The 25245-nt window shown below is 37.6% G+C and overlaps 2 protein-coding genes across 2 annotated transcripts in view; one reads left to right on the top strand and one right to left on the bottom strand.

Moving 5' to 3' along the window:
• Positions 1-8633, bottom strand: part of smc1a (structural maintenance of chromosomes 1A) — a 40152-nt gene extending 31519 nt beyond the window's left edge. Inside the window, exon 1 of the mRNA XM_039773813.1 lies at positions 8339-8633. Coding sequence (XP_039629747.1) covers positions 8339-8447 — 109 coding nt within the window. The 5' untranslated portion in view covers positions 8448-8633. The remainder of the gene's footprint in view (positions 1-8338) is intronic.
• Positions 8634-9236: 603 nt separating this feature from the next.
• On the top strand, positions 9237-21074 carry ribc1 (RIB43A domain with coiled-coils 1). Its single transcript, XM_039775938.1, has 8 exons — positions 9237-9339; positions 11712-11919; positions 13814-14043; positions 17120-17234; positions 17485-17603; positions 17900-18130; positions 18653-18819; positions 20420-21074. Exons 2-8 carry the CDS (start codon positions 11721-11723, stop codon positions 20499-20501), a joined length of 1143 nt encoding a protein of 380 aa, XP_039631872.1. The 5' UTR covers positions 9237-9339; positions 11712-11720; the 3' UTR covers positions 20502-21074.
• The last annotated feature ends 4171 nt before the right edge of the window (positions 21075-25245 follow it).

The following is a 25245-nucleotide window of genomic DNA, read 5'->3' as shown; positions in this document are numbered from 1 at the left end:
GATTTTTTTAATTTAAATGAAAAAAAGGAGTGGTGATTATATAAACTATTCACTGAATACAAAGAAAATGTACTATATCGTGATATCGGGATATGAAATGAAATATCGGGATATAAGATTTTGGTCATATCGCACAGCCCTACTAAAAAGTAAAAAATAAGTCTCTCATAAATCACTTGTAAAATAAAAGCGTGGGTGCTTTTCATGAATCAACATTCAAAAAACACTTCTTAACAAATACTTCTTAAAATCTTAGCAAAAGTGCCCACGCTTTTATTTTACAAGTGATATAAGAGAGACTTTTTTTTACTTTTTAGTTTTAATTGCTCATTGCCCACTCTCAGACTTTAATTGGAAATTGTGAACATTTCTGAAATTATAAAGTGACAAACATAACTGAGTCTTCCTTGGGCCTGCATGCTGTTTTAAATTTGATGTTTACCAGGCCAATGATAAGCAAAGCCCAACCAACCAGCCTGATCGACTTCACCACACTGTTGGCAAGAAAAGTAACTCTCTTGTTGATATCAGGTACCAAGGTTCCCTTGAGAGACTTAGTTTTTTACTTTTTAGTACACTTTGTAACTCAATATAACCTTGGTTTTTAAAAAGTATTGTTTTTTCAAACTTGCATTTATATACCTACAGTATATTTTAATTCAATAGTTGCTGTTCCCAAGTGCCTACTGAAAAAGTATGTCCATGTACACACTCAATACTTGGTTGGGGCCCTTTTGCATTAATTACTGAATCAATGTGATGTGGCATGGAGACGATCAGCCTCTGACACTGCTGAGGTGTGATTTAAGCCCAGAATGCTTTGATAGCAGCCTTCAGCTCATCTGCATTGTTGTGTCTGGTGTCGCTCATCTTCCTCTTGACAATACATCATAGATTCTCTATGGGGTTTAGGTCAGGCGAGTTTGCTGGCCAATCAAGCACAGTGATACCATGGTCATTAAACCAGGTATTGGTACTTTTACAAGTGTGGGCAAGTGCCAAGTCCTGCTGGAAAATGAGGGAAGAGGGAAGTATCAAGTGCTCTAAAATTTCCTGGTAGACGGCTGCGCTGACTTTGGACTTGATAAAACACAGTGGACAAACACCAGCAGATGACATGGCTCCCCAAATCATCACCGACTGTAGAAACGTCACACTGGTCCTCAAACAACTTGGAATCTGTGCCTCTTCACTCTTCCTCCAGACTCTGGGACCTTGATTTCCAAATGAAATGCAACATTTACTTTCATCTGAAAAGAGGACTTTGGACCACTGAGCAACAGTCCAGTACATTTTCTCCTTAGCCCAGGTACGACACTTCTGATGTTGTCTCTGGTTCAGTAGTAGCTTGACACAAGGAATGCAACAGTTGTAGCCCATGTACCGGATACATCTGTGTGTGGTGGCTCTTGAAGCACTGACTGCAGCCACAGTTCACTCCTTTTTCTGCCACATCTTTTCCTTCCACTCAACTCTCCATTAATATACCTTGAAACAGCACTTTGTGAACAGTGAACAGCCATCTTCTTTAGCAATGACCTTTTGTGGCTTATCCTACCTGTGGAGGGTGTCAATGACAGTATTCTGGACAACTGTCAAGTCAGTAGTCTTCCCCATGATTGTGTGGCCTACTGAGCCAGACTGAAAGGCCATTTAAAGGCTCAGGACTCTTTTGCAGGTGTTTTGGGTTAATTAGCTATGTGGAGTGTGACACCACAAGTCTACAATATTGAACTTTTTCACAATATTCTACTTTTTTGAGATTCTGAAATTTGGGTTTTCATTAGCTATAAGCATCTATAGATGCGCTTAACTTATTGAATTATTCAAATAAATTAACTTTTCGATGATATTCTAATTTATTGAGATGTGCCTGTACATGCCCCAGTATCTGATATCCCACTTCCATTTAATGAAAAATAAAGTTTCACTTAGAGTATGTGGAAAGATGTCTGTAAAGAGATAATCATTTCTGAAGAAATGTCTTGTTTTTAACAGAATTTAAGAATGTTTATGACCCTTTGAGTTGACATGCCATTTCTGTTAACATGAAAAATGTACAATACCTAGTGTATCAATCCTTTCCTGCTCTATGACCATGAAAAACTGTACAATGTCTTTACTAATCCTCCCAGTACATACTCACCACAACAAGACATCATGCTAGACCATTCCTTCTGGACAAATCTGTTTTGCCATGGCAGCTAGAAAATACACACAGATCCCCTACTATGTGCATCTCTCTCTGTCTGCATAGCAGCAGCATTGCAAAAGATTACTTCAGTATTCCTTCAAGAATTGGTCATTCACAAAGATCTTTCAGCACTAGAGGCAATACTGTGATTGTTGGCTAACAATTTCTCTTTGATGCTGATGGGTTACATACCCCCATCACAGCTCTCAAAAAGAATCTGACAAGGATCATAACAATTACAAAGGATGCCACTTAATTTGAACCATTCTTGTTAATGTCCTGTACTATAAATATGCTGTTTGATAGATGCTGAAGTTTTATGTGGCTTAGCAAGAAAAATACCTATTATCTTTAAAAAGACAAGCTGGAGAGAATAAGCAAACATAATTTATTAATATTGTATTCCCACAAATAGCCTGAAACAGCTCTGTTACTTCGTGCTCGTCTTGCACTGCTCTATTTTACAGATAAGGGCCTAATGAACACCTGTTTCTACAGACACTTCAAGATGTACAAAAACTAAACTTGGTGTAAAGCCACACACATTTTCATGGCAGCCTCACCCCATGTGTACAAACTTTTCTGCTTTTTTTTGCAAGCCAGCAGCACCCAGTGTCAAAGCAGTGCTACTGTTTCTGTGTAGTCTCCCTTTTTTTAAAATCTGCATCAATAATGCAGGATTTATCAAATATACCGAAAATAACCACAGAGCATTTACAAATTTAATTTACTTGATTGTAATCATTCTGCAATAATATAATGGTGCACAAAATGGCCAAACTATTCCAACTACCATAGCTGCTTTAGTGTTGTTAAAAGACATCATAAATAAAAGAATTAGAAGAGAAAGGGTATTTATAGATGATGATGATGATGACAGGCTTCTAAGCCGATTTTGATTTCCAGAAGCTATCCTCTTAGAGCTATGTGCTAAAATGGTGCTGGCTTTACAAAGACAGACTTTGAGGAATTGTACTCTACCTGCTCCTTTGCAAGTTCTGTCCACTCGGGTTTTTAGCTCAGGTGCTTTTGGACATATACTTGCTGATGATCGGGTATTTTTACAAACATCACTGAGTAGTGCTATGCCAGCTGTAGGGGATGGTATTATCCGATTGTTATCCAGATATAAAATTTCCTTAAACTGTGGTTGAACTGGCAACCACAAAAGTGTAATTCGTAGCAACGTCCAATTTTCCAAATGTAATTTGAGCATTTAACTGCATGCACATTGCTATTGCAAAGACGCTGGACAAGTTACATAAGCCAGGGATGCGTCACCAACAGAATAAGCTGGCATTGCATCACCTATAGCAGGCGAGCCTATAAGAACGTCAGCTCTGTAGTCACAAGTGCTTTTTCCAAGTAGTGTGGCAAAAAGCAAGCAGACCTTTGAAGGATAGTGGGTCACCTCATAGAGCCATGTAAAGAGCACAGAATCTATCTGTTGTGGTGCTCGGCCCCGAAGCTACACTACAGTATAAAGGCGCCTTCAGAGAATGAATTTGCTTATGTAAACAGAAAGCATTTCCACTGTATTAATGTGCTGCTCTATAGTCCACAGAAAGATTGTTGCATCGTGCAAGCATGTAGCATACTGCACACATAATGTAGCACACAATCGTGGCTTGCCCGTACCTGAAGAGATGTAATATGATGAATCTGACCCACCAAAAGATCAGCCAAATTGGACAGCATTACAACTTAGTTTGAATGTACAGAGCAGAATGTGAAAACAGGTAAACTACCAATTCATAACTTATAAACCCTCATTCTAAATTTTCTCAATTTATTTCATGTTTCCATTTTATTTTTTTAAAGTGATACTGTTCTTTCTATATAGTAACAATCTGTTGTTCTATAATTATGGCTAATCACCATATTATATATCATAAATAAAGGTTTACTTTAATAAACTAAACTTTTTGGTTTAAAAAAAAAATGCTGGAGAGGCTTGAGTTATAGTGCTGAAACACTGGGGAGGGCAGGTTTTAAACAGTTAATTGGCTGTCAGCACGTGGCAAGTTTGTAATAGTTTGGACATTTGAAACTGTGCTAGAAAGTTGTTGGGGAGTCATGTAATTAGTCATCCCCTGAGACTGATAGTTGTGTAATCTGACATTCGTAAGGCAACATCATCAGCAACCGTAGTCATCAGGATTGACAACTAGAAGTCATGTAATGTGCCATCAGCTTTAGTTGTTAGATATATGCAGAACGTTTAGTGTTTGCATTTACCAATAGGCTTAACAAAAGCTAAATCCAGTTTAAATTAGGGATTGTATAATACCAAAAATAAACACTTAAGACGTTTACAAGGAATCATAAACTTAATGTAAAATTACTGCAGCTCAAAATTGACAGATTTGATGGGTCAGTTGGACAACAATGTTTAGATTTTTTTCTTAGCCAATGTTTTATGCTTTAAAATATTAATCATTCCAATATTAATCCACAGAAAGAAAGCAACCACAAATGCAAGACTGTCTTATCTATCTACTATAATAATAAAAACACGCACAATATAATAAAAAGTAAAGATTGGGGCACATTTAGTTAAGGGAAACCATTTGCCAAAACACAAGATACTAAGTAAAACTCTTGAAACAAAAGTTTGCTTAATACAATTTTCTTAAAACACTAATCCCTAAACAAAGCCTTTTTTTCTTCAGTAAGGTAATCTCTTACTCACTGATACTGTTCTAAAGCACCATTCTAAGAGAAGCCAACTCAAATTGTTATTTTGACTGTGTACATAATTTTAAAAAGTACAGAAAATGCACTTTGGGTAAATGCACCTGATACTGTATTCTACTTTGCTGAGGACCTCTACACTCTGAAAATTAGTGGTGATACTAAAATGAATTCAAAATTAGTGTTGCTTATAACTAAAAAATAATGTTGAGATTTTGACTGCAGTCACACTAGAATATTAAATTATAGATTCAAATTATTTGAAAAAAGAAATGAAAGTACTAAAAAAAACACTCCCGGGCTCACTTACACTAAACCGTGATCATCAACAAATTGGCTAAATACTTAATTAATTTTAATTAAAACACCCGGAAGCTTAACATACCAAAATCCTTAATACAATTCTGTGCTGAACAATGAGAAATGGCAACAAAGTTTGCTCTAACAGACTGACAAATATAAGGGAAATATGAAACAGCAAAATTTCAATTGTGGTATACTGCCTCATGCTTCATTGTTAGTGGATTTTAAATAAATCCTGGTTACTTGTAGAACAGTAATGTTGCTTCATTGTGCCATAACAGCACTGGTTGTGGAAAATGCTTCCATTTACTATCAGGAAAAGGCAGTGATTCCTTCATCTATTAAATAACCTTGAAAAATAAACCACCATGCTCATTTGTATAAATTCTTGAGCAAACTGCTGACCTGTATACATTACTATGAAAGACTATAACTGAGTACAACAATGGAAGTAGTCCTTGGGCTACATGATTTTCTATTGGAGTAGTAATTCTGGTAGTCGCATAGACTAATAATTTTTTCCATTGTAACAACTTTCATCAAAGTTTCTGAGAAATCTTGTAACTATTACTAGTATTGGCCTTTTTAAAAGGTAGATCAATCAGATAGATAAAAAGCCATTAAAAGGGTAACAACAGAGGGAGAGGTTAGGAGCACACACTGATACAGTGCATTGCTGCACCCACCACAAGACAAATCAACTCAGGATCCCAGATTAAGACCTGAGTGCAGCCATGCAACGGGTGACACCTCAGCACCACACTAGTTCAGGTGGAATGGAACAGTGTGAGGTTTTGTATGGTGGCTGGAGTGCCAATTCTGCCTTAAACTCCCAGGTTTTTTCCTGCAGGTTGGAGGACCAGCTTTCAGGGCTGGATGCAAATTAACATCATACCAAGAATGGAACAATAAGGGCAGGCATTTTACGGGATTTAAACCAGCAACCTTCCAATTACCAGTGCAGATCCCTAGCCTCAGAGCCACCACTACACCCTAAGTGAAGCTGGAGGTAAACAAGCATGTGCAGATATAGCTTGTGTTGTGCTTGTGTAGCTGCATTGAGCTACACGATGCAACACTTTTAGTTTTAATCTGACAGTTTGGCTCTGTTGCAGCAAGCAGCTCTCCCCTTTTCCCCTTGTAAACAATTAACGTTCCTCATCTACAGATGCTTCACTTTTAAATAGATAGTCATTCAGCTTCTCTTTAAAGATATCAGAACAAACAATAATGTAATCTTTTTATTTAATCGGGAGACTGAAAAATGTTTACATTTGTTGTTCGGCTCACACTGTTCTTCTTAGGTGCCAATCACAACAACAGGTTTTGTTTAGTTTTTCCTTTTAGGTTAATTTCACCCTGGAATTAAACTGAGGCTGTGGCTGCAAACAGACTTGCAAGGTGAAACTCTTAACTGTTTTCTCTTCTTTGGATGCTTGCACATCAACTATTCCCTCCTTTCTCCCTGAGCATAACGTGCATGCTGTGTTACCACAAGTTTGGTATTGTTAAAAGATATTCTTTCACAATTATGTTATACATTTAATTTTCCTAAAAGCTTCTGTGGTTGACTGAATCAAAGGAAAAGTGAAACAGAAGCCTTAAAATGTATTTAACACATCCACTTTGTAGAGGAAAAAGTTCTGATTTCAAAAAACATGCCATCTGTGACTCCGAGAAGAGCTAATGACAAAGTGTAGCTGGAAGTAATTTTTTTTTTTTTTTTGCAGCAACTGTCACTATCTTTTTTTGAGGGAAGAATAAATATGTGGTTGTTTCTCCATTCGCAGAAATAGGGATAGAGCTGAGATTTCATGTAAACAGCAGCCAGCATGAAGGAAGCCACTGCACAAACTAGTTTGTAAGTCTGACAGGGGCTAAAGAAGCAGTTCAATATGTAAGGACTGGATCTCAGAACAACTGAACGGAGTTCTGGACTTGAACTCAACTGTTAATCTTTGGCAAAATTTGAGCACTGAAGCCCACAGGCGATTCAGAGTTTATTGTAATCTGCTGCACAAACATGGGCTGCAGAGGAAATAATGTTCTAATCTCAAGTTACTTTTACCAATAAACATGCTGACACAAAACAAATCAAGACTTTTAATTTATTACTTTTTAAAATAATTATAGTATTTGATTTTTGTAACTAATGGAAATCTTGCATTGATCAGTTACTAATCTAGATTTAATGCCTTTTCAATGGTGTTGATAGGAAAATGAATGGGAAAATGTAAAAGAGAAAGGCAGTATTATTCCTGAACTAGACACTAGATAGGGCTCTTTCTATGGAACATTCAGAATGTGCAAATTTTCACTTCAGGTAACTTAAACCTGAAAATTTTACAAATGATGAAGGGCAAGAAAAAGAAAAAAAAACTCTGCAGCGAGAAGCACGTAAAAGTTCAAAACTGACAAAATCCTGGCCAAGATTTGAACCAAGGACTCTGGAGCGGTGGGGTGGCATACTAACCACTGAGCCACCATAAAACTTTTAAGACCTCAAATGATAGCCGAAAGCTCACTACCGCACTTGCATTTGGGAGTTCATGTAACGTAACATTATCAAACCTGCTTAATCTAATTGAGGTTTTGCGATCCGAGTATACTTACCGCCTAACATCCAATAAAACGATCGTAATGTAACAGCAAGGAGAGTTACATCTGTTCTAGATTCAGAAAGCAAGGCGCTATAAGAATGCAAAATCTACATTATTTAATGGCTCATTTCACTTACTAATGTATGCTTGACAGGCCTTTTCCCAAACAGTGTTAGTATTTACCAGTGCCTCTGCGTTCACGATGTTGTATACAGATCGATAAACAGGACCTTTCAAGTTGACAGACACAGTAACCGTTTGTAAAAACTCAGGCAAATCTTATGTAAAGTCATTTTACACAGTTCGAACAACACGTATTTATCACTGCTGCACGCTGTGATGCAAAAACACAATAAAGGCAAAATAATAAAATTAATTCGCGTTCAAACATTCATATCTTGAAACATGAAAGAAGCGACACCAGAGGCCTCTGGGCCTCCCCGATCCCTTCCTCTATTAGTTACTTTGGCGACATAACTGCTAATAAGCTACCAGTTATGCGAATATCCTTGCTGGCCCCCCTATCAACGGCTTCGGCGACTCTTACCTGAGCCATTAGGGCCAATGATGGCGGTAAACTTGTGGAAGGGGCCGATTATCTGCTTCCCCTTATAAGACTTAAAGTTCTCGATCTCGATGAGTCTGAGGTAACCCATCTTGGTGCCTGTGGATCCGGTGCAGGTTACAGGCCCGCGTCCACTATGATAAAGAAATGCAGAGTCTCACAAAAGCATAAATATTATTTTCTCTTTTCACTTCTTGCATACACTGTAAAAATAAAAAAAGGCCGACGCTGCTCTCAGTGAGCGCGCGCAGCCAGACATCAACAAACACCCGCCCTCTTCCTGACCTCGCGAGATCTACATTTTTTTTTAGTCATCTTTCAATTGGCCATGGAAATGACTAGTTAGTGTTAACGACTGTACGGCTCCTTAATGCCCTACACTATGTTTCTCATTTTAAAGAAAGCAGTTCTCATAGCAATTTAAACCTGACTATAACAAGAAACACTGTAATCATGAAAAATTTACAAATACATTTCAGAATTTTGAATGATGTAATAACGATCAGCCATCATTGGTTTGGGCACACGATCATTCCTGTAAAGGAGGGTTACAAAGGGTGAAACAAAAATACAAAAACACAGATCTGTTGATTTAAGGTGCCTTTTTATTTTTAAAACTGTATTAAAATTAAACTTAATAGTGAAATATACAAATTTACCAGTTAAAATATTAATCAATACTTCATTTAAAAGATAAATACCTAAATACTGTACCTAGACATACGTACTATTTTTTTACTGTTGTATTACTGACTCGAGAATATTAATGAACATTTTAAAAAGTAGGACGTGATAGCTGATATATCCTCCCCTATGGTGGTACAGTCCTGTCTCCATAGAAACACCGTAGCGTCACCAAGTCACAAAGATCCTTGCGGACTGATCAGAGTCTCCAAATCTCGAATACTACAAAGACGGTAAAACGGAGACTGTTTGCGATTGACAATAGTTCTTAAAAACTAACAGCTTAGTCAATATTAAAGGTAAGTTACTTAGTTATCTGAAATTAAATGTAAACTAACCATAAATGTATTTTACGTTCATATATATTTACACAATAAATTAAATCGCGGCATGTTTATGGATCAAAAAACATGGATCATGATTTAGTTTTACTGGTTTACATCAAATGAATCCTGCTAGGATACGTTTTGCTGAATATAAATTAGAGCTGAACTGAACCAGACAGCAAAATACATCATTTCAAATAAATAAAAAAATTAACAATACAACGTCGGGGTTGAATTTAATTTGTCCATGTTTTTAACATGTAAAATGTTAAGCATTCGATTTACGTTATGTGTAGTGTCATTTGTAACAACCTTTTTATAACAGCTTCGCATTAGTAATCATTCCCTCAATCCAACGGGAACCGGGTATTTACTGTTAAATTAACATAAGAACCCTATCTGCATTAGTCGTTTGACATTCTGAACTTAAAGAGTAGAAGTAGTTTTTCTGAATTGTATACACAATGTGTGATTAAATTTACAGAAAACAATTTAGCATGGTCAGCTAGCCTGTTAGATATTTGTGGTTATATTGAAATAATGTTGAAGGATTTGGTAACGTTAATACGAGCTTTTCATTACATGCAGCTTATATATTAAAAGATGTATATTGTAAAAGGTTTCTGTCAACAGTTGACATTTTTCCCCTTGAGTTACCCAAGCTATTGTGTAAACCTTTTGGTTACAAGTGGATATTTGCCATATCGATTCATTCTTATATATAGAAGTCTGCAATTCGGCTGCATATTTGTAATTGAAGTTTTTTTTAAATCAGATTTCATATATGAATATAGACACTTAATGTTATTAGCAACCACAAACATACAGATCAGGCATTGATTTGCACAGGTGATTTATCCAATCACTCCAGTTTGCACCCTCATTTCAAGAACGTGCATGTTACCAGACTGATTGAAAACTCCAAATCGGCATGATATGAAATAGTGTGGTCTGTGTGAGAGTGCCATCCAATTAATTTATGTTTGAGGATGCATTGTCTAATATCTGGCTCCCATAATACTGCCTAATTAAGTGAGTTGATTATTGTAATGTCTTGGCTATTTCTTCATGCACGTAGCATTCAAAGAACTAACTCTAATGCCACCTGGCAATTGGATGGACACCTGGTTTCCAAACAGGCAGACCCAATTTTTTACCATCCTTAGCTAATGATGTCCTTCAGATCTTTATTGTCATTTGTCATGTTAGATTTTTTGCATTAGCCCTTGCAACAGAGATTCCTAACATTGTCTATGATCATGAGCGGTGACCAAAAGAAAGATCATGGGAATAAGTAGCTTGTAGTGGGTTGCAGGGTTTCACAAATGATCTAGAGCAAACATTTTAATCAGCTAATCCTCCCAAATGAAAAACAATTATACCACAATGACCAAAGGTTTCACCAGAGGTTACATAAAAAGAGGCATATTTTTCTGTACACTTGATTTCCATGTATCAATTGCACATTTACCTTTATATATTTTTTTAAAACAACTCTGTTTGATTGATACTAGAATAAACCAACTTTAACAATCACTCTACCCTTAGTATTCTAACCCACTATCCCACCCATTGCTAATGTTTAAAAAAAGCCTTAGAGTGAAAACGACAAGGGAGAGTAAGTAGACTGGTGTTGGCAGACAAAAGGTCGCTCCCTTTAATAACAACAAAAAATAGCTATGGGCAGCAAAAAAAAAAATCTGTCTCTTAATAGCCTTGTCTTTACCATTATAATGGGTTATGGAGTTGGAGCGCTGTCCTCCACTCAAGCAGGTCAAATAGTGATGCCACATTCTTTGGGAAGACCCTTTTTATATTGTTGGTGCTGGAAGGGGCTTAGTCTCTCCTTGGAGCTTTGTGGGTGCTGCAAGGCACCTTTCATTGGCACCCTTTTGATATTAAGGAGAAACAGAAGAGATTGTTAACATCAGCACCCCCTCTTGTCCTGGGGTGGAACTGCTTACTTCACTAAAGCCAGGAGGATGGTCCCCTGGCAGATATGCATGACACAAGATATGGGTAGAAGTGACAAGTCCTTGGTGACATGGAGTTATGCTGTTAGATGACTGAAGAAGTAAAAAAAAAAGTTTTAAAATTTATATTTAATTACTTGAATCTACATCCCTATCATTTATTGACTTGACCTTATGTATCATGAATATGCGCCTAATGAATGGTTAGATGCATATTGATAATGCATTACTGACTTCATTGATAAGCTTACATGTTAATAGTTTGTCTCTGACATATTTGATAATTTTTTTCCTTCCAATCTACAGAACATTATTTCTGCTGGCTACAAGAAAGCTTTACTGTGTGTTTCTGCTGATATTTTTATGTTTAAGGTGATCAAAATGTACAAGGTGGACATCCCAATCAATGACAAAGAGTCTGCAGCTTTGGAAAGGCAGAAGAACCTTGAGCTGCAGAGACAGAGCAGGATTTTCAATCCAAGAGTCCGAACAATTGGAGTAGATGTTACTGCACTTGATCAGCAAGTGCAGGAACGCAAGCAACGTGAGGAGGAAGAGCGAAACCGGGATATCGCTTTTGGTGAGGTTAACTCCAAAAAATAAATTTTGGCCATTAGCTGGCTGTCTCAATTCACATAACATGCTGATGTTTTAACCAGCAGGTCTGCTGTATATCTAAAATATTAGCCTACAGCGTGGCTAAGAGAGCTGCTCAGCCCTTATAAAATATAACCTGACTGGTTTGGTTCATCTAAACTTTGAGGAAAACTATTAGTCTTTTCAGTTTCATTACTGACACTTATCACATATGTCTTTATCTATACTATTTTCCTTGATGGGTGTAATGGTGGCAGTTGTTTTCTGACCTCTGCCATATCTGTCTTTATTGATCTTACTCTGTATGTTCTCTTTACTATTTACCTTACCAGTTATATTCAACCTTGCCATCCTGTGAGTTACTTTATCAATATGACATGCTCTATGCATATGCTAATGGTCCCCCTCTATAAATTAAAGTTACTCAGAACTTTGTGCAAGACCAAAATCTTCTTCAGTAATGTTGGGTCTTAGAAGTTGGAAAATTTTTAAAGTTAAATGCCAAAAATTGTTATTCTCACTGAACTACGTTAAATGAGTGTTCACTCATATCTCTCTATTATAAAAAAAAAATCTTGGGGTGGCAGACTAGGGAGACGAGACATGATCTTCTCAGAAGATGATTTGAAGTCCTGCAAGAGACACTTTAACTTGCTCCCAGCTCTTAAAACAATGACAAGCGACAAGCAAAACATGCAGCTCGCAGCAGATGATCCGACCACTTCTCCTTGCGTGCGTTCAGCCAACCTAACCCCCTCTCTCTACAATGCAAGCAGCAGAGACACGAAGTGGCAAAAAGGACAGTGGCTGTACAGGCTTTAAAATGATCGACGGGCAGTGCAACAGCAGCTGCCCCGCCTTCACAACGCGAGCAGAGTTATACGTCCTGTGAGAAAAAGATTTAACCACACTCGGGGCCGGAAATAAAGGACAAGTACTGATTTTTACAGCGTCATGCGAGATAAAGCACTGAGCCATCATTTAAAACAAGTCCACAGACATCTAACCTAGCAGTTGTTGGATTGCTTTTGGCAGACATGCATAATGTGCTCCCAGCTCTTAAAACAACGACATGCCACAAGCAGAACAGGCAGCTCGCCAGCAGCAGAAAAACAGCAGATGATCCGATGCCATTTCCTTAGCGTGCGTTCAGCCGCCAAACACACACACACGCGAGCAGCGTTATACGTCCTGTGAGAAAGAGATGTAACCACGTCCGGGGCCAGAAATAAAGGACAAGTATTGTTTTTGCAAAAGTTTTTAAAGTAAAAGTGAAAATAATGCATATGTAACAATTCTAATGAAAATAACAATCTCTTTAAATTGTATATCTGGTAAACCAAATACGGGGGTGGGCGAGTAAAGCAAGCAGGTTTCCTTTATGATTTTCCATATTTCTTAACTCTTTCATTTAATAAACACTTTGGTGGTTACATTCAACATTCAAACCAAAAGTCCTACTTTGTTCTCTTTATGTTAATTGCCCTTTCCTTTTCTGTAATTTTTGCTCAATGTTTCTAATTTAGGATGTTATACTACCTGGTTGATATGGTGTATTCTACTTAGTTTGAGTAATCCACACCATACAAATGAACGAGTGAAATGTCCTTCTATCCTCCATTATGTCAATGTTAATCTACTGACTCTGAAAGGCCATTCCTTTTGCCTAGGATCCACCCAAAATTAGTATCACCAACTGGCAATTCTCACAAAGTTGAATTTTGCTGACAGATTAACCTCTTCCACACTCTAGGCATTTTACATCTCAATGGTGATTTCAGACAGACTTGTGCCACGTAGAGTTCTTTAGAGTTATTAGTGTTTAAATTAAATGTGCAGTGATTCATCTACTACATCTTCTTCAATTAATGTTGCAGATGAACTCCGTATTTTAGAAGCCCAGGCTTTGAAAGAGCTTGAAATAAAGGAGGAATTGAATAAAAAGGAACTGGAGAAAGACATTGTCAAGTTCAGGAATACATTTCAACGGCGAGAAGATGGACGGGACTTTGACCTCAATGACTTTCGAGGTCATCACATGGAGCCTCCAGCTAGAATTTCTGACACAGACCCTCGGTGTGGACCATCAGGGTTGCAGATATTTGAGGTACAGCAGTCATGTGCTAGAGTATCTTTCCATTTTTCAATTTCATGAATATAATTTCATATACCCTCTGAGCATACTATGTTATTGCTTTAATTTTATTTCTTAGCATTTATTACTTTTGTAAAAAGAAGTACACCCTCCTGTCTCCTCTTTCACATTTTGAATAATAATAAGGTATGGAGTTTTTATTCCTGAAATAAGAATAAACAGTGGTGGGGGAGTGGGTAAATAAGGTGAATGCAAATTAACAAAAGAAAACAAAAGTCAAAGCATATTATTTTGCTACCCTGTCTCTCTTTATATGTTTCATTCCTTATATTTAGAATTCTCTTCTTGCTGTTGTTAAGTCTTTTTTTTTATTCATCCCAAAGTACTAAACTTATTTTTTCCTGTCCAGGAATGGCCTTTTTTGTCTCTGTAAATTGTTAATTCCTTAGTCAAAATTAACAGTCACTTCTGGAGTAAAGAACAATTAGTTTTTTTTAAACAGGGAATACCAGGTAAGAATTTCACCTAGAACTACTGGCCTCTGCTTTTCTCTTGCAGCTCTTAGCCATCCAAAGTTTGTAAAGGTCTGAGTTTCTCAATCATCTTTATCTCCCTTGCCTACAGTATTCATACTGTTTCAGGAGGAACACTTTTCCTGTCATCTTCTCATCTGGGAAAATTGCATTTCTCTACTGCCATTACTCCAGGGACTACTTGTCTTTCAGTTGAAAGTTACATAGTGGTTGCCTAAGTTAAGATGCAAATTAACCATATGGATGAGGTTATCATTAGGGTTACTCAAGGATCTTGGCAGGGATAGCTACCATTTCTAATTTATATTAAGGTCATCCCGGTATGACTCGGAACTGCCCTTACTCAAGCCCGTTAGCTGCCTCCCATGTGCACGTGTGTGACAAGGTCACCTCTCAGCCCAGACCCATTGGGTCGGGCGACCCTGACCAAGAAGTCATGAACCCGAGAAAAAGCACCAGTGTTGGCATGAAGAGTGCCCCGACGATGAATGAGTGAAAACTTGTATGGCTGGAGGTCAAGAAACCACCTGGTGACCCGCGGATTTGATTCCTTGTACAGAGCCATCCACTGTAAAGGTGCATGGTCAACCAACAGGTAGTACCTCAGCTGAGTAATCACCCATTTAATCACCAAAGCCTCTCTCTCCACCACCACATACATGGTCTCCCGGTCCAACAGTTTCTGGCTCAGGAACATGATGGATGTTCCACACCATTGACACTTTGGCTCAGCATGGCCCCCAGGACTGTGTCTGAAGTGTCTGTCTGGAAGACGAAAGGCAAAGAAAAGTTAGGTGCTTTCAAAATAGGTGCGGATGTAAGGGCATGCTTCATGTCACTAAATGCAGCGCCTGCCTTTTCAGTCCATACCACATTGTTTGGGGCCCTCTTCTTTGTCAAATCAGTCAAGGGCGCTGCTCTCTCCGAGAACCGGGGCACAAACTGGTGGTAGTACCCCACTAACCAGAGAAAGGCTTGGACCTGCCGCTTGGTTTGCGGACGGGGCCATTTCAAAATGGCATCCACTTTGGAGCACTGTGGCTTCATGGTACCCCGACCCACCAGGTAGCCTAAATACTTGGCTTCGCTCAATCCAAAGAAACATTTATTGGGATTAATCCAAAGTCCGGCCTCACCAAGTGTCCGCAATACCACTTTTATCTGCTGTAGGTGTTCCATCCATGTGCTAGAATAGATGAGCACATCATCCAGGTAGGCAGCACTGTATGAGTTATGAGGCCTGAGCACTTTGTCCACCAGACACTGGAAGGTTGCTGGAGCCATGTGTAAGCCAAATGGAAGGGCACAATACTGCCAGTGTCCGCTAGGGGTGCTAAACGCGGTCTTAACCTTTGTGAAGTCCGTTAAAGGAACCTGCCAGTACCCCTTTGTCATGTCCAGTGTGGTCAAATATTGAGCCTGTCCAAGCCTCTCGAGGAGGTTGTCCACTCGTGGCATTAGATAAGCATCAAATTGGGAGACTTGATTAAGCCAATGGAAGTCATTGCAAAACCTCTAACTCCCGTCAGGCTCAGCGACCAATACAATGGGACTGGACCAAGGACTATGACTTTCCTCAATTATACCTAGCTCCATGTGTTTGATCTAAAGCTCCACTTCAGCCCTTTTTCCCTCGGGAAGACGATACGGACGTTCTCAGACTATAACCCTGAGCTCTGTCACAATGCTGTGCTTAACCAGAGAGATCATTTCAGGGTTTTCACTCACTACCTCTAGGACAGACAGGATAACTGTCTGGGTGAACTGGGTGAAGCCATGGGGAAGCGCTTTCAGGAGCAGATAGCAGACTACCTGCTCTATTACTTGGTAGGGCTTTTTTTCATGCGGCTGTAACCACTGCCCTACCATTGCCCAGAAGGACCAGGATTGTTTGAGGATCGGCTGCTCTGGGTCCAACCTCCAGTTTCTTAGCTCAACTATGTGAGCCCCTCCTGCACACTCCCTGGCCTCGCTAGGTGGCCTAGTTAAGTGTGCCAGGAGCAGAGCCCGTACCGGGTCGCGCTGAACCATGGGACACCCTCCTCGCCTGAAAACACGGCCCAGGTACGCTCCCAACTTGGTGCATTGCAGGTCCTGTCCCCTTCTCTTCCGTGACTTCTCCATCCTGCCGTCTATGCCAATGTCACAAACTCGACTCAGAGTAATAGAAAGGTTTGGGGCAGCCATCCGTATAATTGAATTCCTGGCTGCAAAGTCATTCAAGTAGGTACAGTACTGATGTACACAAAACCAAGTCCAAAACAGAACTGAGGGAATAGGGAAAAGGTGGAAGAGAGGAAGTGTGATCAAAGGGGTCGGGCTCATGAAGGTGTTCAGCAATTGGTTCGAGCCTGGATGTGACATCACTCTGCCACATCCCGGTATGGCTGGGAACTGCCCTTACTCAAGCCCTTTTGCTGCCTCCCATGTGCATGTGTGTGACACCATATATTTATTAAACCCAGTTCCTCACAAAGTTTGTTTGATATTTAATATGAAAATGGTGGTGCCATCACTCACACTGTTTTATGATCTTATTTCATAACTAATTTCAGGGTGAAGACCTTAGAGAAAAGATTAGGACAAAAGTACAGAAAGAAGAGAATGAACGGATTTTGAGCCTGCAGAAAGAGAACAATGAGTGGAAGAAAGCTGCTCAGAAATATGCAGGTAACGAAAGTCGCATAGCATCCATCCAGAAATTGTCATCTAAACATAAACTGCAGTTTGAAATAGGACCCAAAACATCATCTCCACATAAGCATCAGTAAGCAAGATAGATGTAATGAAATGGAATCTTCTAAGAGCTCTTTTTCATGCTATGCATTTTTTCCAAAGTTACTTGACATACAGCCACAATGACCTTCAAACTGACTTACATTTTTTTAATGTTTTCCTGAGACAGTTCTTTTTCTTCCAGATCACATGTCTGATAGGAAGCTGATTGACCTGGATATGCGTGCGTTACACCTGTCTCAGCTTGAAGAGGAGTTCAAAAAAGCTATTAATATGTCGCTGGCTGACTACAATAAAGCTTTGGTACTGTTGTACTGGACACCACTGGTCCCACTTCTCTTCTCAGTGTGGTTTATTTAATATATATGAGTCAAAAAAACAATAAATGTTACATCTGAATTTCCATGAATTGTTCTGCAACTCTAATCAACAAAGACAATATAGTTAAAAGAAGAAGCACCCTTTGGATTGTTACATACCATTCAGCCTTAAAGAAGGTTTTTTGATGTGTTTATTCAGATAAATACTGCCCTTGCTAGTTTTTTCCTTTTTGCTATTCATAGTGTGGTAATTAAGTTTATTATTGTCCTCATTATAAGGCACAAGAGTCTTCTGAGCGGCAAAGGATAGAAAATGAAAAGGAGCAAGAAATTAATCTGATGGATATCTGGGGCCAGCTGACCTCGGATCTACTGACAGAAAATCCAGAAGCTGCCAGACAAAGTCTTTGGGGGCATCATCGGATCCTGGTGGACCGCTGGAAGGGCATGAGTCCTGAGGAACGTGAGGAAATTGAGAGGCAGCGAAGGGAGCAGGTTGCAGAGAAAAAGGTGAGGAGATGAGACATACCCAGATTTGGTCAGTGTTTTGGTTTCTGTAGTGTTGAGATAGCAGCTTATGTTCATATTCATACTATGCAATGAGAAAGGTCATTTTCAAAATACGCTGACTGGCCACTGGAGTCATTGTACTCCTACAGTACCTATAAAAAGTATTCACCCCATGGAAGTTTTTTACATTTTATTGTTTTATAACATTGAATTGCAGTGGATTTAATTTACTTTATTGACATTAATCAATAGAAAAAGACTTTTAAATGCCAAAGTGGAAACACATTTCAGGAATGTTGTTTAAATTAATTACAAAGATAGAATAAAAAATACTTATAGAAATAATTCAGCCCCTTGACATTGTTTCAGAATGTTAATATTCAAATTTGAAATTTTCTTTTATTAATGGGAATATTAAATTACTTGGATTTTTTACTATAAGCTCCTGTCACATTTACTAGTAGCTGAGTTCAGAAAGTGAAGTCACTCATTATTTTTCATGCTTGCTTTGCTCTGTTGCAGCGCTTGAATGCTGAGGCAAACGAATCTGCTGCAGAATGGGACAGGCAGAGCGTGTTGGTAACAACTATAGGAGAGCAGCTCCAAAAGAAACAGGAAGAGAAAGTGAAAGAGCTGAGGGGAAAATTGGATCGATACAACCAGCAGCTAGCAAGAGAGCAGCAATCCCAGTAAGTTCAAACTCCTTTTCTGGTTAACCATGCCTGCTAAGGATTAGATGTCCAAATGGCCAAGTGTGTGTAGAATTTAATTTATAATTGATTTTGAGTGACTAGGAAATTGTTTTTGTTAAGGATTAATATGATGCAAAGAAAGTAATTTTCCTTTTTTCATTATTGCTAAACCTTTTGCTTTTGCATGTTAATTTTACATGCTAATATTTTATTGAATTGAAACCTTACATTAGAATGGCAAAGTCATTGGCACTACTGCCTTTTGGAAACAGCATTCAAGTTTAATTTTCCATGGCTAATCACTTTTCATGTGGAGTCTGCATGATCTTCCCGTGTATATGTTGATTTTTCTCCAGGCACTCTGGTTTTCTCTTGTTTGTTGGGTAAACTTCAAATCATTGTTAGATTGGCGTCCTGTTCAAGTGTATCTCCTGTCCTGTGCCTGTTGATGGTGGAATAGCTCTGGCCCCTGCAAAATACTTAACTGGATTTAATGGGCTCGTGAATACATTTGTGCCTCATACTTTGAATTTAATTTGTTTCAGGAGGCAGTTCGAACTCTGATTTGTATTCTGTGTGTCTTGTGTGTTGTTCCCCAAGAGGCAGGGCCACCTGCTTATCTCTGCAAGGGATCACCCCTTATCCCTATAAAGCCCTATTAAGGCTGAGAAAAACCCACAGTCCCATGTAGTTCATTGGATGGACTCGTGGTGGCGATGAGTTTATTGCTCTTTTTTGATTATTGTGAATTGCTGTGATTTTAGAACATTTTTATAATAAATCTTTTTGTTTGTAAAGATTCTGAATTTTGGCCTTTTTCTTACTTGCCAGGATTTGACAGTGAAAGTTTTATCAATGTGTTTTCAATCAACTTGTGATACTTTTTGCCAAGAGACTTCAGGAACATGGTTAACAAAGATTTTTTTTTTAATTAAGAGTTTTTTTTGAACAACCCTTGAAAAAATAACACATACAGTATATTACTTATATCATAAAATTGATCATTAATCTGTAAGAATAATAATTTTTGGGAAACATTACGATTTTGCAGTTGTTTTTGGTTCTAGTCATTTTTGTAATTTATCTCTCTCCCTTACTTGATCTTGATTACGTTTTATCTTGAATTGTCTCTTTGTCCTTCTTTCCTTATCTTTCCATGTCATAATGATTTAGGGTTCTCAGGTCTTGCCTTGATTCAAGCAGCAATTACCAATCAGCTTTATTTAAGACTTATGCGGCCACAGGTAGTTTGCTGTGGCATTAGCCTGCACAAACAGCTATCTGCTTTGGTGTTCCTTTGTGCTTCTCCAGTGTTGTAACTTTGTGGGGTTTTTTTTGGTTCTGTTGTAAGGTTTTAAATTTGCATTGTTGGTTTTAGGCTTAGAAAATGTTTGTTGCAGTTTTCTTCAATTTATTTCTCTTCCTTGTATTATTTTTTTAAAGTATGGACTTTGAATGTTTATTTTATTTCATATAATTAATGAGTAAATTTAAGTCTTAATTGAAAAGCAACTGTTAATTGCATACTTTCTAATACAGTACATATTTGAATTCTAGATATGCACATCATCCATTTATTTTTCTTGTTTTTCTGCAGTCAAAGATTTCTTGACAAGGAACTCTACAAGAATGAACCTACAGCCCAGTACTTTGCACAGTTCAACACCACTTCTCGCTGAACCAGAACCCAGTACCTCCATATCTGATCTCCTAGTTCTCTAAACTCAATACCTCAAGTGCACTTCATGTTTCTGAAAACTTGTATAATGCTGTTTATAAAACAAATTTGCTCTACCTCCCAAATGGCTGATTTATAAGAGGGCCTTTTCATCATGAATCCTGTTTTAGTAGTAGTAAATGGAAACGTTATCTCTTTTTAAAAACATATTAGAGACACTTTATTTCAAGGCACTGTATATATAAGATAAATAAACTAATCGAATGACAAAATTCTAAGAACATTTGCCCAATGCAAATTTTTCAAGTATGATGGACCATTCATTATTTATATCATGCAACCCCATTCTGTAATTAGTATTACATGCTACAAAGTGCTTAATAATATTACTGGAGAAATGAAAGAATCTATAGAAACTATAATACAAAATCAGTATACTACATGAGTACTATGATGAGCCAGGATTAGGATTAGAAGTGTGCACAACTTCCTAATAATGAAAGCAGTAATATGTAAACAATTGTATTTTCGTATCTCTTGTAATAGTATTCACTATAAAAAAAATATATAAGGACCAAAATTGTTTGTCATTTCTAAAATGTATTGGTTTTTCTATTACATGCCCATACAAATTGACCATAATATGACTTAGCATATCTTTATATATATAAAATCCATTATCTGTCTGTCTGTCTGTCTGTCTGTCTGTCTGTCTGTCTGTCCGCTGTTCACGAGAGAACTACTTAACAGATTTAGATCGGGTTTTCCAGGCACAAAGACCACAATGAAACACCGAAAAAAAGTTATTGTTTGGATTAAAAGATAAGTAAATTAAGCTTGGACAAAGAAACAGTGATTTGCTTAAGCTCAAATTATAGATATAAGGCTATTAGGCTTTCAAATATCCATTTTCTGAATCCATCTTTTTAGCAAAGAGATACTGGGTTCCAGGATGGGGCAAAAAGAAAGCATTAGCCCAGAGGCCTATCATACTGAAACTTAATTTTGAGTGTATACACTAACCAGTCAGAGAACTGTTGCCCTGCGATCAGTTTTGTGACTGTTGGAATTGTTCACTATAAATCCTGATGGAACACTTTAATTGGGGATGTCAGAGATTTTAGAGTTTTAAACTTTTAAACATAGCCAATGTCAAAATACAGTAAGATGAAAGTTTGATCATCAACTTTAAGGGATTGCACTAAATTCAAAGTTAAAAACAAACCTGAATTGATGCCACAATTTTCCAAACAAGAAGAGTTACCCAAAATAAAATTTTTATGAATGTTTTTCATTAAATTGCTGAAAACGTTTTGTACAGTGTTTTACAAGTGAGGCAAAGATGTCATGGATTGCATCATATTATAACAACCAGACACAAGAAATGGCAGCAGCTCTGAAAAAGTAGAAGGATATAACAGTATTATAGTAGTAGTAGTTATGTGAATTATGTGAATTTCCCCTTGGGATTAATAAAGTATCTATCTATCTATCTATCTATCTATCTATCTATCTATCTATCTATCTATCTATCTATCTATCTATCTATCTATCTATCATACTAACAAATACATGAAATGACAGTTTCCATGAAGAAAGAAATCTAAAAAAAAATTGAACATCACCAGAAATTGTAAAAATTCTGAACTGTTAAATGTTCTTGTTAACATTATTGTTGTGATTATATTACCAAACAAATTTCCAAACCATCAAAAACCCTGGTCAAACTATTACAATTTTTAATTATTTAATGTATTAATTAAATAAACATTTTTTTTTTAAATAGTACCTGAAATCACCCCAAATCAAATGTAGGACTGCCAGTCGTCCCGTACAGTAGTTCGGAGTATCCTGTATATAAGCCCCAATTTAGGTACCACAACCTTTTCTTCAGAAATCGGTATTTGTCCCATATTTTAAACGCTGTCATTTTCTCATCACAGTAAATTACACAGATGTTGTACTACTTGAACGATCTTGCATGCAGTGTTCTGTTAGCTGTACATCAGCGCCCAACATTTCATTGCCAGTCACATCAATTCTTTTCAAAACAGGCCAGATCTGATTATTCAGATGTGATTACAGTCGTGTCAAGCTTGTGACCCATGAAATATCACTTCAAGTAAATCATATTTACAGATAGAGATGAGGGATGCTGTATCACACATTATTTTGAAATGATGCTTATGTAAGTTATAGAGCAGCAGCCAGTGATGCTGATGATAAAAACATGGACTTTTTGGTTAGTATTTTGCATTCTTTTTCTTTTTAGTTATTTCTGGCTTGACATGCACAATGCTTTGCCTACAGTGAACAAATGAAGACCGGTGTATATGGTGAGCGGTTGTACAGGGCCCCCTTCCACTGAAGTTCTGGAGAGTTTTTGTTTATGCTAGCAGTGTTAACCTGAGTAAATAATGTGCCTTTTCCTTTTAATGCCAGCATTTTATTATAAAATTAAATAGTATGAAAACAATGTCATTACACATAAGATTTAATATAGTTGTTTCATTTACTTGGTATAGATGAAAGAGAGAGCCTCATGTGGCTCCCAGTTATGCTGCTAAGTTTCCACATAGACTTGTAGGACATTTTGGAACTTGGGGAGACTGACACCCCTTAAAGGTGGTCAGAGGCCTTCTTTGGAGTCGAAAGATAAAAACTAACTTGATCCTTAATGAGAATTTATTTTGTGTTTAATTCATGATGTGTCAGAAAAGTAATTACAAGGTTAACTGGCTTGTGGTAGCAGCATTGCTTTATGATCCTTCCACTCATTGTCAAATAGTACTAATTATATTTTGCTATTGTTTACCCTGTAACAGATAATGAGAGCTAGGTTTACATTATTGTAAGACAAGTTAGCTTTACTTTAGTAATGTCTTGCCACAGGGTCAACCCTGGCCATCACAGCCTGCCTCTTCCTCAATCTACTTCCACCCAGTATCTCCATATTCCATTTCAGAATTTCGTTTTTGTCTGACTCTGGTCATTAATCTTGATGGAGTTATGAGAAGTACCGAAAGAAAACATAAAAGGAGTAAGAAAATTCAAACCACAAAAACAAGCATTTTTTTGTTTTATAAAAACTGGAGACAGATTGAATAATTTTAATTGAAATAGTGTCACTGCTCTAATTCTGCAGGGCTTGAGGTAAGAAGATACAGATTTGCTGCATCATCAGACAACCAGCATAAGATGTCACACATGGCGTGACTGTGGTCTAGAGGTACACACTGACAGATCTCTTTTCTACTTAGTATGCCAGCACCACCGTTTGGTAACTGATACTGATAACCAGTAGAAGAAACGGGAAGATGATCATATCAAGAGGTTTTCAGTGGATGGAGATTTAAAATTAATCCCTGAGGATTACTTACGTAAAAGGGACTCCTTTTTAATGAGATGTTTAATGTATAATAAATACAAAGATTCATATTGATGAGGTTTGTTATTTTTTGTATCTTGAGTATCACACCTTTCTTTCTTAAAAGAACATCTCCTATGAAGCAGTACTGTAAATTTTTAATGAGCAGAGAGCAGGCTGAACTGTTAACTGTGAATTAGTTCCCATTAGTTCACCCTGTCATTCAAAGTACAAGTCCTTTTATGAGATGTGAACTGTGGAAAAACAACTGAGTAAATGGAACGCTGTAGCTTCACGGACAATGCACATTTACAGAAAATATATGTCACATTGTTACAGATCCAAAAACAGCAAAACAATATGTATAATTAAAGAAAAGGTATTAGTTCTGGGCTTATTGTGTTTTCTTTCTGATTGGCAGCACTAGATTTTACACACAGCAGTGACAGAAAGTGAGCTGTTGCATGCTGAAGGACCTGTTATTTTCCACAATTTAGGGGACCTGCCAGTTTACAGGTGTAATTAACAACTCACAGATGACCATGAGTGGGATTTCTGCACATTTCCACCGGAGGGATGCTCAAAATAGGTAGTACGCTTCCCTTAATAATTTGACTTATTATTAAGATGTATAAAATAACTCAACATGTTCTTCTTCAGTTTCTTTTCTAATCTTCCATCATATGATCAATATAATTTATTATGTGGAATATATATTTTTTTGCAGTATATCAAAACATCTTTGCACTGGGTCTTGCAAACCCACTTCTGACTGATGGAGTCTTATTCTATTGGCTCTGCAGTGTTTTTGGTTTACCCTTGGAAATGTGTATCTGTGTGCAACCTGAACTTTGCAGTTCAATGAGGTGGCCTGAATGCTAGAGCATCTTATTACATGTATTAAAATGAGGACCACCTTTTTTTTTAATTGTCTTTTTGGCCTTTGGATTTGAGCCTCTCCCTGTCAATGCTATGCATTGCAAGACAGAGAAGAGGTATACAAATATTCATTAATTGCAGTCTCAATTATTAAAAAAAGAAAAGAAAGCAGATCAATAATTGAAAATATAATACATGAGACATCATGCTGATCAGAATGATGATCTTCCCACCGCTAAGGAAGACCACTTAATGGCACTAAATTTGAAAAAGCCACCAAGGAAGCCTTTGATTTTATGAAAAAGAAGTCAATGTTATGATGCCCCTGTTTCAAAGAAGCACAGAATCCTGGTGCAGAAAGAATAGGTACATATGTAGAAAAGCTTTTTTTTAATTGCTTGACGGCCTTGTTTTTGTCCAGAAAACACATAGCCATTTGGTGGTTAGCACTGCTACGACACAGCTTCAGAGTCTTGTGTTTGACTCATAGAGTGTGTGT

This window comes from Polypterus senegalus, chromosome 13 (genome assembly GCF_016835505.1).
Source record: "Polypterus senegalus isolate Bchr_013 chromosome 13, ASM1683550v1, whole genome shotgun sequence".
NCBI classification, from domain to species: Eukaryota; Metazoa; Chordata; class Cladistia; order Polypteriformes; family Polypteridae; genus Polypterus; species Polypterus senegalus.
Note: the sequence above shows the minus strand (reverse complement) of the source record. Positions and strands in the feature narration are given on the sequence as shown.

Excerpts from the sequence above, each read along its gene's own strand:
- ribc1 (XM_039775938.1), top strand. The coding sequence starts at position 11,721 with ATGTACAAGGTGGACATCCCAATCAATGACAAAGAGTCTGCAGCTTTG. Across the intron at positions 17,604-17,899 it reads CTGACTACAATAAAGCTTTG|GCACAAGAGTCTTCTGAGCG; the intron begins GTACTGTTGTAC and ends CCTCATTATAAG. Across the intron at positions 18,131-18,652 it reads AGCAGGTTGCAGAGAAAAAG|CGCTTGAATGCTGAGGCAAA; the intron begins GTGAGGAGATGA and ends GCTCTGTTGCAG.